The following is a 14,291-nucleotide window of genomic DNA, read 5'->3' as shown; positions in this document are numbered from 1 at the left end:
TTCTCCCCATACCCCCTGACTCCGCTATCCTTAAGAGCTCTATCTAGCTCTCTCTTGAATGCATTTAGAGAATTGGCCTCCACTGCCTTCTGAGGCAGAGAATTCCACAGATTCACAACTCTCTGACTGAAAAAGTCAGAGAATGGGGTTAGGAGGGAGAGATAGATCAGCCATGATTGAATGGCGGAGTCGACTTGATGGGCTGAATGGCCTAATTCTGCTCCTATTCCTTATGACCTTATGACTATTTGAAACAGCAAGATCAATCCAAATTTTCCACAGGACAGGGTTATGGACTTCAGACTTCCATAATATTTTGACTTTTTAAGAGTCTCAATCAGGTAACCCTATCAGCTCACACCTCTCAACTTAATGGAATATAAACCAAGATAATGCAACTCGCACTTTTAATTTAAACTATTCTGACTTGGTATCTATCTGGGAAACAAAGTGGAGTAACTCAACAGGTCAGGCAGCGTCTCTAGATGACAAGGAAAGGTGACATTTGAGGTAAGTGATAGGAGCAGAATTGGGCTATTCGGCCCATCAAGTCTACACCGCCATTCAATCATTGCTGGTCTATCTCCTCACCCCATTCTTCTGACTTCTCCCCATAACCCCTGACACCCGTACTAATCAAGACCCTTCTTTAGACCCGATAGAACCTAAAACATCACCTGTCCACATTCTCCAAAGATGCTGCCTGACCTGCTGAGTTACTTCAGCATTTGTGTCCTTTTGTGTAGTAACCAGCATCTGCAGTCCCATGTTTCTACACCTGTCGGGCGTATCAATGCTGAGCCATTGCCAATATCAATACATCCTTGGTGTGGTTCGGGATCAAAATAAATCACAGCACTCAATTTGTAATAATGGATCTGGGGTCCCTGCCATTAAAGGTAAAAGATAGTTACAAGCACCACACAATCCATTGAAAACTCCTTGTTAAAATCCAGATATCGGTGGACGCGTTTAGTTCAGTTTCGAGATACAGCACGGAAACAGCCCCACCAAGTCCGCGCCGACCAGCGATCCCTGCACACCAACACTATCCTACACACACTAGGGACAATTTACACTTATACCAAGCCAATTAATCTACAAACCTGTCCGTCTTTGGAGTGTGCGAGGAAACCAAAGATCAATAGAATGAATTGACCCCCTACAGAACTTCACTTAGTACAGGACTTCACTTAGTAAAGCCAATGGAATGTTGGCCTTCATAACAAGAGGAATTGAGTATAGGAGCAAAGAGGTCCTTCTGCAGTTGTACCGGGCCCTGGTGAGACTGCACCTGGAGTACTGTGTGCAGTTTTGGTCTCCAAATTTGTGGAAGGATATTCTTGCTATTGAGGGCGTGCAGCGTAGGTTTACTAGGTTAATTCCCGGAATGGCGGGACTGTCGTATGTTGAAAGACTGGAGCGGCTAGGCTTGTATACACTGGAATTTAGAAGGATGAGAGGGGATCTTATCGAAACGTATAAGATTATTAAGGGGTTGGACACGTTAGAGGCAGGAAACATGTTCCCAATGTCGGGGGAGTCCAGAACAAGGAGCCACAGTTTAAGAATAAGGGGTAGGCCATTTAGAACTGAGATGAGGAAAAACATTTTCAGTCAGAGAGTTGTGAATCTGTGGAATTCTCTGCCTCAAAAGGCAGTGGAGGCCAATTCTCTGAATGCATTCAAGAGAGAGCTAGACAGAGCTCTTAAGGATAGCGGGGTCAGGGGGTATGAGGAGAAGGCAGGAACGGGGTACTGATTGAGAATGATCAGTCATGATTACATTGAATGGCGGTGCTGGCTCGAAGGGCCGAATGGCCTCCTCCTGCACCTATTGTCTATTGTCTAGGACAAGCGACTGCAGAGGCCAAGCTTTCTCCTTCTCCAATGATTCATCGAAGGTGATGCCAAGGAGTCGATTGGGGAGGTCCCTCGATCTGATGTCAACAATTACAGAATGCACCTTTGCAGTGGAAATGAGGAGGAATTTCTTCAGCCAGAGGCTGGTGAATCTGTGGAATTCGTTGCCACAGACGATCGTGGAAGAAAAGTAATTGGGTATTTTTAAAACGGAGATTGATAGGTTCTTGAACAGTAAGAGTGCCAAAGGTTACAGGGAGAAGGCAGGAGAATGGGGTTGAGAGGGGAAAATAAATCAACCATGATCGAATAGTAGATTCGACGCGATGGGCTGAATGGCCTGATTCTGCTCCTATGTCTAATGATGTCCAACAAAAGGGAAGCATATTCCCATCCATGAAAATCTTTTCCAGTGGGAAAGGGCTTCTTTTAACGCAGGTCCTGCTGTGATCCACAGGGAGGAGTGAACACAAGTGTCAAGCATGGTGGGATCTACGTGAAGGCGATCATACCTGAAGGGGCCGCGGATCTTGATGGTCATGTCAGGAGAGGTAAGGAGGGGGTTTCATGAATCATTTAAGGAGTCGAATGACTGTTCTGGATGGTTGTCCTCTACCTTACCTGCACTGTGCACTTGTGAGGTTAGAGTGATAACATTCCCACTGCATCAGCTTTACAGAAAGGCTATCACCAGTAGCCCTATATCCAGGCTTCAAGTAGCCCTTGCTTTCTCGCTCTCTCCATCCCCTCCCCCTTCCCAGTTCTCCGACCAGTCTTACTGTCTCCGACTACATTTTATCCCTGTACAGCCCACTCCCCTGACATCAGTCTGAAGAAGGGTCTCGACCCGAAACGTCGCCTTTTCCTTCTCTCCAGCGATGCTGCCTGTCCCGCCCGCTGAGTTACTTCAGCATTTTGTGTCTGTCTTTGATTTAAACCAGCATCTGCAGTTCTATTCCATATCCAGTGCTTTGTTAGTGATGGTACGTGCTGTTATGGCACCCCAGCATCTCCAACGTGACATGTTACATTTATTAATTGTGCGTGGCTGACCAATAGCGTAAGTGAATGAATTAGAACATTTATTTAGTTTAGTTTAGAGTTGCAGCACGGAAACTGATCCTTCGGCCCAACAAGTCGGCACCGACCAGCGATCCGTACACGGGCACTATCCTACACGCACTAGGGACAATTTACAATTTTTGCCGAAGCCGATTGCATCTGCAAACCTTTAAGACTTTGGAATGTGGTGGGAAACATGAGCTCCCGGACAAAACCCACGTGGTCACGGGGAGAGCGTACAAACGCCGTACAGATTGCACCCATAGTCAGGATCGTACCCGGGTCTCTGGCGCTGTAAGGCGGCAACTCTACCGCTGCGCCACCGTGTCACCCGAAAGAAGTTGGAGTGATAATATTCCCACTGCATTAGCTTTAACAGAATGGTTACACTCAGTGGTTTTTTAGTAACAGTGCACGCTAGTACGGCACCTCTAATGTAACACGTGCATTTATTATAGGCACAAAAAGCTGGAGTGACTGAGCGGGTCAGACTGCATCCCTGGGGAAAAGGAATAGGTGACGTTTCGGGTCTGAAGAAAGATCACGACCTGTAACGTCACCTATTCCGTTTCTCCATGGATGCTGCCCGTCCCGCTGAATCACTCCAGCTTTTATGTGTCTATCGTCGGTTTAAACCAGCACCTGCAGTTCCTTCCTACACGTACATTTATTAATCGTGCTTGGCTAATAAATAACGTAAATGAATGAATTAGTGCGTTCATTTGTTTAGACTTAAGAGTTTTGATATCATGTTACAAATTAAAGTGATGGGAAAGTAATTATTGATAAATGCAGCTTAATTCTGAATTGATAAGTGTACCGGCACCTATTTTGTCCACATAAAAGCATTGGCTACTCCTATGGGACCGTAGATGAACAGATCCTGGCCCTACATCTGTACGATGTGCAGTCAAGTCCAGGACACCCAATGCTCAGTGTTTTTTTTAACAAAAATAATTCTAATCAACTATTTACAAAAATGATATGTACAGTACAAAAATACAAACAAACCCACCACCATAATACCATAATACAAAATAAAGCGAATCTTCTTACATATTGAATATTGAATCACTATTTCGCCATCTTCATAGGAGCAAAGAGGTCCTTCTACAGTTGTACCGGGCCCTGGTGAGACCGCACCTGGAGTACTGTGTGCAGTTTTGGTCTCCAAATTTGAGGAAGGATATTCTTGCTATGGAGGGCGTGCAGCGTAGGTTCACTAGGTTAATTCCCGGAATGGCGGGACTGTCGTATGTTGAAAGGCTGGAGCGATTGGGCTTGTATACACTGGAATTTAGAAGGATGAGGGGGGATCTTATTGAAACATATAAGATAATTAGGGGATTGGACACATTAGAGGCAGGAAACATGTTCCCAATGTTGGGGGAGTCCAGAACAAGGGGCCACAGTTTAAGAATAAGGGGTAGGCCATTTAGAACGGAGATGAGGAAGAACTTTTTCAGTCAGAGAGTGGTGAAGGTGTGGAATTCTCTGCCTCAGAAGGCAATGGAGGCCAGTTCGTTGGATGCTTTCAAGAGAGAGCTGGATAGAGCTCTTAAGGATAGCGGAGTGACGGGGTATGGGGAGAAGGCAGGAACGGGGTACTGATTGAGAGTGATCAGCCATGATCGCATTGAATGGCGGTGCTGGCTCGAAGGGCTGAATGACCTACTCCTGCACCTATTGTCTATTGTCTATTGTCTATTGATACATTCTAACCCCTGCGATGCCCAACGGTCCCCCAGGCCGGCTGTGGACAGCGCGTAGTCCCTTTCTAAAACTACTCGGGCGCGGACGTAACTCCGGTAAAGGGTCAGGCAGCCGGCTTGGGCACCCACTGCTCACTGTGTGGGTTAATGTTGATCCAGCTCCAGGTTCAGCACAAATGCTTGGCACCAGGCTTGGCATAAGATGCCAGTGACACTGTGTTAAAGCCAAGCAGAGTTGCTGTGTGAGACTGGTGGTGGTACTTTGGCTCTCTCTTGAAAACATCCAGTGAATTGGCCTCCACTGCCCTCTGTGGCGGAGAATTCCACAGATTCACAACTCTCTGGGTGAAGGAGTTTTTTCCTCATCTCAGTCCTAAATGGCTTACCCTTTATTCTATGATGAATGTCCCAAATGTCCAGGTTCCCTGTTGAGGTTCAACCCAAACTAGCTCTTCCACCACAACACCTTGAAGAGGCCCGAGGCTTAACCTCAGGCACTTTGTTCTGCTCTGCATCATCCTCGTGGATGTCACCTCCCACCAACCCTTTGTCTGGCAGGTGTGGGGTTGAACAATGAGTTAGCATCCTTGGCCTTTAGCAGCATTTAACATCAGTTGAGTCTGACTTTTGACTTAAGGTGAAATGATATGTAGGAACCCAGTCACTGAAAGGAAGCATGCAGGTACAGCAGGCAGTGAAAAAAGCCAATGGGATGTTGGCCTTCATAACAAGAGGAGTTGAGTATAGGAGCAGAGAGGTCCTTCTGCAGTTGTACAAGGCCCTAGTGAGACCACAGCTGGAGTACTGTGTGCAGTTTTGGTCTCCAAATTTGAGGAAGGATATTCTTGCTATTGAGGGCGTGCAGCGTAGGTTTACTAGGTTAATTCCCGGAATGGCAGGACTGTCGTATGTTGAAAGACTGGAGCGCGACTAGGCTTGTATACACTGGAATTTAGAAGGATGAGAGGGGATCTTATTGAAACATATAGGATTATTAAGGGGTTGGACAAGTTAGAAGCAGGAAACATTTTCCCAATGTTGGGGGAGTCCAGAACAAGGGGCCACAGTTTAAGAATAAGGGGTAGGCCATTTAGAACAGAGATGAAGAAAATGTTTTTCAGTCAGAGAGTTGTAAATCTGTGGAGTTCTCTGCCTCAGAAGGCAGTGGAGGCCAATTCTCTGAATGCATTCAAGAGAGAGCTAGATAGAGCTCTTAAGGATAGCGGAGTCAGGGGGTATGGGGAGAAGGCTGGAAACGGGGTACTGATTGAGAATGATCAGCCATGATCACATTGAATGGCGATGCTGGCTCGAGGGGCGAGTGGCCTACTCCTGCACCTATTGTCTATTGTCTATTGTTGCAGAGCTTTGATATTATGGAATAAATGTCACGTCAGTCCTGACTTCTTTGTTCTGTGTGACAGGTGATCGCCTGCAGGAGATTGATGGGCTCAGCTTGCAAGACATCACACATAAGCAAGCTATTGAGCGTTTGAAGAACACTGGACAGGTAAGTTCCTCCTGCCTTGTCTGTCCATCACAACAGGTGGCATATTGGAGATTGCAGGTCATTGTGTTTCTCATAAGAAGATGATATCAGTCCAGAAATCTAGCTGTCTTGAGAGGAAGGCCAGATCTGCAAACACAACCCCATAAGTTTTAAGGACACAAAGTACTGGAGTAACTCAGCAGGTCAGGCAGGATCTCTGGAGAACATGGATGGGTGACTTTTCGGGTTGGGACCCTTCTTCAGTCCGAAGAAGGGTCCCGACTCGAAACATCAACTATGCTTGTTCTCTAGAGATGCTGCCAGACCGCTACATTACTCCAGCACTTTGTGTCCTTTCATGTAAACCAGCACTGCAGTTCCTTGTTTTAAGATTGGTGTGAATAGGTAGAAGGCTGGGCCTTGCAGGAAAGGTATTAATGGTATTAATGGGAATAAGATAGAGTACAACATTATTAGGCAGGAGCTTGGGACACTGGTACACTGGGAGCAGGGTTATTGGGCAAGTCAACATCAGGCTTGTGGGAATTGTTTAAAAGCCATTTGATTGAAGTTCTGAACCGGCATGTTCCAGTAAAGAGGAGGGATAAAGGTAGTAATGGAACCCAGGATGAACAAAGAGGTTGGAAATTTGGTCAAAACCAAAAAAGAAGCACTTGCAATGTTTAGAAACATAGAAAATAGGTGCAGGAGCATGCCCTTCGAGCCAGCACCACCATTCAATAAGATCATGGCTGATCATGCAAAATCATCACCCCGTTCCTGATTTCTCCCAATATCCCTTGATTCCATTAGCCCTAAGAGCCAAATCTAACTCTCTCTTGAAAGCATCCAGTGAATTGGCCTCCACTGCCTGCTGTGGCAGAGAATTCCACGGATTCACAACTCTCTGGGTGAAAAAGGTTTTCCTCATCTCAGTTCTAAATGGCCTACCCCTTATTCTTAAACTGTGACCCCTGGTTCTGGACTAGCGCCATTCGATTGTGGCTGATCTATCGCTTGGCTTGGTATAAACAAACACAGTTTAAGAGGAATGGAGTCATGCAGAATCTTTGAGGAATGTCAAGAAAGGTGGAAAGGGGGTGATTAGAAGAGGCAAAAGGGGCCAAAACATGGCTTTGGTTATTCGGATAAAGAAGTTCCTTATGTTTTTTATACCCATATTAAAAACAAGAAGTTAACCAGGGAGAAGGTAGGAACATCAAGGATAAAGGTGGAAATTTGTGTTTCGAATCTGGTAATGCAGGTGAGGGACTAAACAAGTGCTGTGCATTTGTTTTCACCAATGAGAAGGACATGGAGTGCAGTGAGATCAGTGTGGTGAACACGAATATATGCAAGGGCAGTTTCAGATTTAGAGGGAGGAGGTGTTGGGGCTCTTGAAGACCATTATGGTGGATAAATCCCCAGGACCTGATGGGATCTAAGGCAGGTTATTGAGAGAGGCAAGAGAGGAGATTCCGGGAGCCTTGATGAAGATCTTTGCATCTTCTCCAGCTACCGGCAAAGTCCTGGAAGACTGGGGATGAGTTAATGTTGTTCCTTTATTTAAGAAGGAAAGTAACAAGAATCCAGGGAACTATCAGCTGCTGAGCCTAACATCAGTGGTAGGGAAGCTGTTGGGAAGGATTCTTGGTTTCATTGATCGGCGCATTGAGCATAAGAGTCAGGAAGTCATGATGGAGCTTTGTAGGACTTTGGTTAGGCCACATTTGGAGTATTGCATGCAGTTCTGGTTGTGCCATTATAGGACAGATGTGGAGGCTTTGGAAAGGGTGCAGAGGGGTTTTGATACATGGATTAGAGGTTTTTCGTTACATGAAGAGGTTGAACAGACTCGGATTGTTTCCTCTGGAACGCTGGAGGTTGCAGGGAGACCTGGCAGAAGTGTATAAAATTCTGACAGGCAAAGATAGGATTGACAGTCAGAAGGTATCACAAAATGCTGGAGTAACTCAGCAGGTGAGGCAGCATCTGGGAGAGAGGGAATGGGTGACGTTTTGGGTCGAGACCCTTCTTCAGACTGATTGACAGTCAGAACCTTCTTCCATAGAAACATAGAAAATAGGTGCAGGAGGAGGCCATTTGGCCCTTCGAGCCAGCACCGCCATTCATTGTGATCATGGCTGATCATCCACAATCAGTAACCAGTGCCTGTCTTCACCCCATATCCCTTGATTCCACTAGCCCCTAGAGCTCTATCTAACTCTCTTTTAAATTCATCCAGTGAATTGGCTTCCACTGCCTTCTGTGGCAGAGAATTCCACAAATTCACAACTCTGGGTGAAAAGGTTCCTTCTCACCTCAGTTTTAAATGGCCTTCCCTTTATTCTTAGACTGTGTCCCCTGGTTCTGGACTGCCCCAACATTGGGAACATTTTTCCTGCATCTAGCTTGTTCCTGCATCTGCATCCTTTTATAATTTTATACGTCTCTATAAGATCCCATCTCATCCTTCTAAACTCCAGTCTTTCCAATCCAAGGATAGAAAAATCAAATACTAGAGGAGCAAAGAGGTCCTTCTGCAGTTGTACAGGACCCTAGTGAGACCGCACCTGGAGTACTGTGTGCAGTTTTTGGGTCTCCAAATTTGAGGAAGGATATTCTTGCTATTGAAGGCGTGCAGCGTAGGTTTACTAGGTTAATTCCCGGAATGGCGGGACTGTTGTATGTTGAAAGACTGGAGCGACTAGGCTTGTATACACTGGAATTTAGAAGGATGAGAGGGGATCTTATCGAAACATGTAAGATTATTAAGGGGTTGGACACGTTAGAGGCAGGAAACATGTTCCCAATATTGGGGGAGTCCAGAACCAGGGGCCACAGTTTAAGAATAAGGGGTAGGCCATTTAGAACGGAGATGAGGAAAAACTTTTTCAGTCAGAGAGTTGTAAATCTGTGGAATTCTCTGCCTCAGAAGGCAGTGGAGGTCAATTCTCTGAATGCATTCAAGAGAGAGCTTGATAGAGCTCTTAAGGATAACGGAGTCAGGGGGTATGGGGAGAAGGCAGGAACGGGGTACTGATTGAGAATGATCAGCCATGATCACATTGAATGGTGGTGCTGGCTCAAAGGGCTGAATGGCCTCCTCCTGCACCTATTGTCTATTGGCATAGCTTTACAGTAAGAGGGGCAGACTGTAAAGGAGGTATGCAAGCAAGTTTTTTGCTCAGAGGTTATTGAGTGCCTGGAACCAGCTGCCAGAATTGGTGGTTGAGGCAGATGCAACAGTGGCGTTTAAGGGACAGGCACATGGATATGCAGGGAATGGAGGGACGTGGATTCTGTGCAGATACACGAAGGCACCGGAAACATGGTGACTCTTGTGTGTTGGTTCGGTGCTAATCTACTATTCTCATCCCCTTTTTCTTGGGTATGATTGTGCTTACATACAGTAAGATTTTACTGAATTTTGTGTTAAAAACAGAATTCACTGTTTCACTAGGCACATGTGACAATAACGCACCATTGATCCATTGCTACCATAATCAGATCCATGTTCTGAATGCATTCCTTTCTCCTTCAGAATTAGTTGAGTTACCGTAAGTCATTCGTGCCTTCTTCCTGTCCTAATTTACAAGTTAGTATCGAAGTTGATCATTTGACTACAAGCCTGTCCCTTTACCTCCCTTTACCTCCCTCCTCAACTCCATCCAAGGACCCAAACAGTCTTTCCAGGTGAGACAGAGGTTCACCTGCACCTCCTCCAACCTGCCTGAGATGTAAAGGGTTAAGCGTTGCGTGCAGAGAGGCTTATATTTGCAATATTTGCGATTACCAATTCATAATCGCCACACAGACTACATGTTTTAATCCCCATCTTAGGTTACTTCGGTACTACATTGCTCCTTTTACTTGCTCTACCAGTTCTGGCCCTTCTGCTAAATTTCTAAGTTAAAAAAAGGGGATTCCAGAACACAATGGAAAGTGAACCATGTGTGCTGTTGGAGGACCACAGGTGTAATAAGATGTAGCAGGTGTTAATTGTGATCACACCTGGTGAAGAGGTGGCCCCGTGATCCCAGTGAGTGACAAAGACGCAAATTGAAGGGGGGATATGTTATTCCAGAAGATAGACAATAGACAATAGGTGGAGGAGGAGGCCATTCGGCCCTTCGAGCCAGCACCGCCATTCAATGTGATCATGGCTGATCATTCCCAATCAGTACCCCGTTCCTGCCTTCTCCCCATACCCCCTGACTCCGCTATCCTTAAGAGCTCTATCCAGCTCTCTCTTGAATGCATTCAGAGAATTGGCCTCCACTGCCTTCCGAGGCAGAGAATTCCACAGATTCACAACTCTCTGACTGAAAAAGTTTTTCCTCATCTCCGTTCTAAATGGCCTACCCCTTATTCTTAGACGCAAAATGCTGGAGTAACTCAGCCGGACAGACAGCATCTCTGGAGAGAAGGAATGGTTGACATTTTGGGTCGAGCCCTTCTTCAGACTGAAGGAGGCGTTCTTCCTACCTCTTGCCCACCATCCGTCCTTCAACCCAGCACATCACAGTGGAAACTCCGATGATCTGGCATTTTCGGGACTTTAGAGGTGCCCGACTGACAGATTTTAGTTTTAGTTTGGTTCAGTTTTTAGATTTTCTGGACCATCGGATGCTATTTCCATTAATACCTCGACACAATTTTAATTGACCTTTTTTTTCAGTTGTTACGCGGTTTTTTCATTTTTCCAGTGCACCAGGTGCGTTGAGAGAGAGAGAGAATAGAATGAATGAATGAATGAATGAATGAATGAATGAATGAATGAATGAATGAATGAATACTCGTAGTATGTGGGAAGGGAGTGCAGGAACTAGAGCCCAGTGAATGAAGGGTGGGGGTCAGGTCCCCTTGAATGAAGGAAGGGTGAATAGCAAAGATACTAAAGGAGCAAGATGAACCACTCCGTTGAAATCGCCTATACTGAAGTGTAGTACGCAAAGGAGCGGAACGTCCGCCATTTTGGTAAGCAAAACCCGCCGTTCGCTTTGCCTCTCGCAGTGTAATCAGTGGTTTGGGGGAACAGTATGTGTGATGATACCATTAAAGTGCAGAATATATCTCGTCTATCAATTCACAGATTTTTGTTAATTTTCTTTTGAAATGTTTCTGCAAGTTTCTGCCTACTAAAATGGCGCCGTGACGTACTACGTTTTTTAGGGTCGAGTTGTCTATCTTGCTCTGCTCTATTATCTTTGGTGAATAGGGCCCAGTGAATGAAGAGAGTATGGGGACAGGGGCCCTGTGAATGAAGGAGGTGTGGGAGTCAAGGTGCTGTAGATGAAGGGAGGGTGGGGACAGGGGCCCTGTGAATGAAGGAGGTGTGGGAGTCAAGGTGCTGTAGATGAAGGGAGGGTGGGGACAGGGGCCCTGTGAATGAAGGAGGTGTGGGAGTCAAGGTCCAGTGATGGAAGGTTGGATGGGGAACAGGGGCCCTGTGAATGAAGGAGGTGTGGGAGTCAAGGTGCCGTGGATGAAGGGAGGGTGGGGACAGAGCTCAGTGAATGAAGGGAGTGCAGGAACCAAGACCCGAGTGAATGTAGGAGGCGTGGAAGCCAACGCCAGTGAATAAAGGGGGTGCACAAAGAGCCCGTGAGTGGGATCTATGGGCCCTGGTGAATGGTTGGGGTGTGTGGCCAGTATTACCCGGTGAACATGATGACGAACCGTTCAGATTTCTGTATCGTCGGATAGTGGGTTATTGGGATTTTACTGCAGTGGGCTGGTCATCTGTAGTGTTATTACCAGATGTTATGTTTGCCTACGGTGGCAGCCCTAATATACAAAGCCCCACAGAGCAGAGTTTCAGTAAACACCAGCAGCATTCATCTCGTTCTAAGAGGGAAGCAGAGTTAAAATTGTGTGTGTGTATATGTGTGTGTGTGTGTTGTCACATTTACCGAAAATGGGACAATGAGAAGCTTACATGCAGCAGCAAAACAGGCCTGTAAACACAATACACATAGATTTTTTCATGGGCGCAACCCACATACTCAGCTCTGCTGCTCATCCCACAAATGCATGTTCCTTACAAATGTGGCACCATTTAAAAGGGAAATAAACAGGCTTTCCAACGGTATAAAATTTATTGCCAAGAAGCATTGTTACAACAAATAAATAATCTACCAAACACAAATTTCCTTACTTTTTGTGCTATGTTTATATAATAAATTCAATCGGCGAAGCAGTGGAAGTTGAGACCATGACGGCGGATTAATTGACCAAGGGGGAACAGGTAGAGGATGAAGAGGAGGGGGCCAAGGACTGAGCCTTGGGGGACACCTTGGGGGAGGGGAGCGGTGGGGGATTTACAGTTGTTAATGGAGATGAACTGGTGTCTGTCAGAGAGGTAAGATTTAAACCAGGATAGGGCTGTGCCGGTCCAGTTATTTTCTTTTGTGTGTGTGTGTGTGTGTGTGTGTGTGTGTGTGTGTGTGTGTGTGTGTGTGTGTGTGTGTGTGTGTGTGTGTGTGTGTGTGTGTGTGTGTGTGTGTGTGGTGTGTGTGTGTGTGTGTGTGTGTGTGTCAAAATGCAAAATGCTGGTGTAACTCAGCGGGACAGGCAGCATCTCTGGAGAGAAGGAATGGGTGACGTTTCGGGTCAGGACCCTTCTTCAGACTAGTCGGGAAAGGGAAACGAGAGATATAGGCGGTGACGTGGAGGGATAAAGAACAATGAATGAAAGATATGCAAAAAAAATAACGATGATGAAGGAAACAGGCTACTGTTAGCTGTTCGTTGGGTGAAAACGAGAAGCTGGTGTGACTTGGGTGGGGGAGGGCTGGAGAGAGAGGGAATGCCGGGGTTACTTGAAGTTAGAGAAATCAATATTCATACCACTGAGCTGTAAGCTGCCCAAGTGAAATATGAAATGCTGTTCCTCCAATATGCATTTAGCTATATATATATATATATATATATATACACACACACACACACATGCACACATATGTACACCTAAGAAACAGACAATAATCGTGCAATTATCCAATGCTCTTTATAACAGGAAACACTGCACATGCAAAGCTTTGCTGTTCATTGCCCTTGGCATGTACCCTGGTGTCTGACTGACATCCATCACAGACAGGCTGAACCATTCACTAAATCACCAGGGGATTTCGATCCATTTCCATGAGCAGAAATGTCCATCCAAAATTAAATGAAATCCATCACCGACTGATCCTGAAAGCCTGTTGTAAATCATTTTATGTTTTGTCCCATGGTTTTCCACGAAATTATGGGTTAATTCCATTAAATTTGCATATTAAATATGCATATTCTAACGGTACTGAATACTAATCCGAGCTTCTTATGAATATAATGTGGCTTTGAACTTCCAAATTATCCAACCAAATAGTATTTTACTTAAATCTCAACCTTGCTCTTGTTACTAACCAAGGAAATAGGCCCCTGATTTTTAGTCTATTTGTAAAATTTGATGTTTATTTCACATGACAATAGCAAATTGCTGAATATTAATGACTTTTATAATGAAATCCCATGTTTAAAATAAACCCCAAGTGAGTTATCATGCATAAATTTGCATACATTGGTGTACCATCATGATTCAAACACATGTTACGATGGTTAAGTATTGTTTGGTAGTGGTGGGTCTTTCATTTATTGAATAAACTGGAAATGTGGCTATGGACATTTGGATTACTGTTAGAAAGGATTGCAATATTGGCTGCTCAATGCCATTATCACGGCATACGTTGTTTTTTTAATCTTTTGATAGAATTTACCAGATCGTTTATCTCAATCCTTGTAATCTCCTCCATCCCGGCAATCCTCCACTAATCCTGTGTGCCTTGTATCCTTAATTTGCTTCACCCCACTTCTGATTACAAAGCTTTGGCTTGAAACCTTGGACTTCCCTCCCTAAATCGGCGGCATGGTGGCGCAGCGGTAGAGTTGCCGCCTTCGAGCGCCAGTGACCCGGGTTCGATCCAGACTAAGGGTGCTGTCCGTACGGAGTTTGTACGTTCTCCCCGTGACCCGCGTGGGTTTTCTCCAGGATCTCCGGATTCCTCCCACACTCCAAAGACGTGCAGGTCCATAGGTTAGTTGGCTTGGTATAACTCTAGTGTGTGTAGGATAGTGTTAGTGTGCCAGGATCACTGGGCGACATGGACTCAGTGAGCCGAAGG

General features: G+C 45.5%; 1 protein-coding gene across 1 annotated transcript in view; it reads left to right on the top strand.

Moving 5' to 3' along the window:
• The window catches only part of ptpn20 (protein tyrosine phosphatase non-receptor type 20), a 273,022-nt gene that overhangs the window by 126,388 nt on the left and 132,343 nt on the right, over window positions 1-14,291 (top strand). The window contains exons 24-25 of the mRNA XM_078428348.1: window positions 2,321-2,414; window positions 6,062-6,147. Of these exons, the coding sequence (XP_078284474.1) occupies window positions 2,321-2,414; window positions 6,062-6,147 (180 nt within the window). The remainder of the gene's footprint in view (window positions 1-2,320; window positions 2,415-6,061; window positions 6,148-14,291) is intronic.

Source organism: Rhinoraja longicauda, chromosome 35 (assembly GCF_053455715.1).
Source record: "Rhinoraja longicauda isolate Sanriku21f chromosome 35, sRhiLon1.1, whole genome shotgun sequence".
In the NCBI taxonomy this organism is placed as follows: Eukaryota; Metazoa; Chordata; class Chondrichthyes; order Rajiformes; family Arhynchobatidae; genus Rhinoraja; species Rhinoraja longicauda.
The sequence above is the reverse complement of the archived record's forward strand: the minus strand, read 5'-3'. Positions and strand labels throughout refer to the sequence as shown.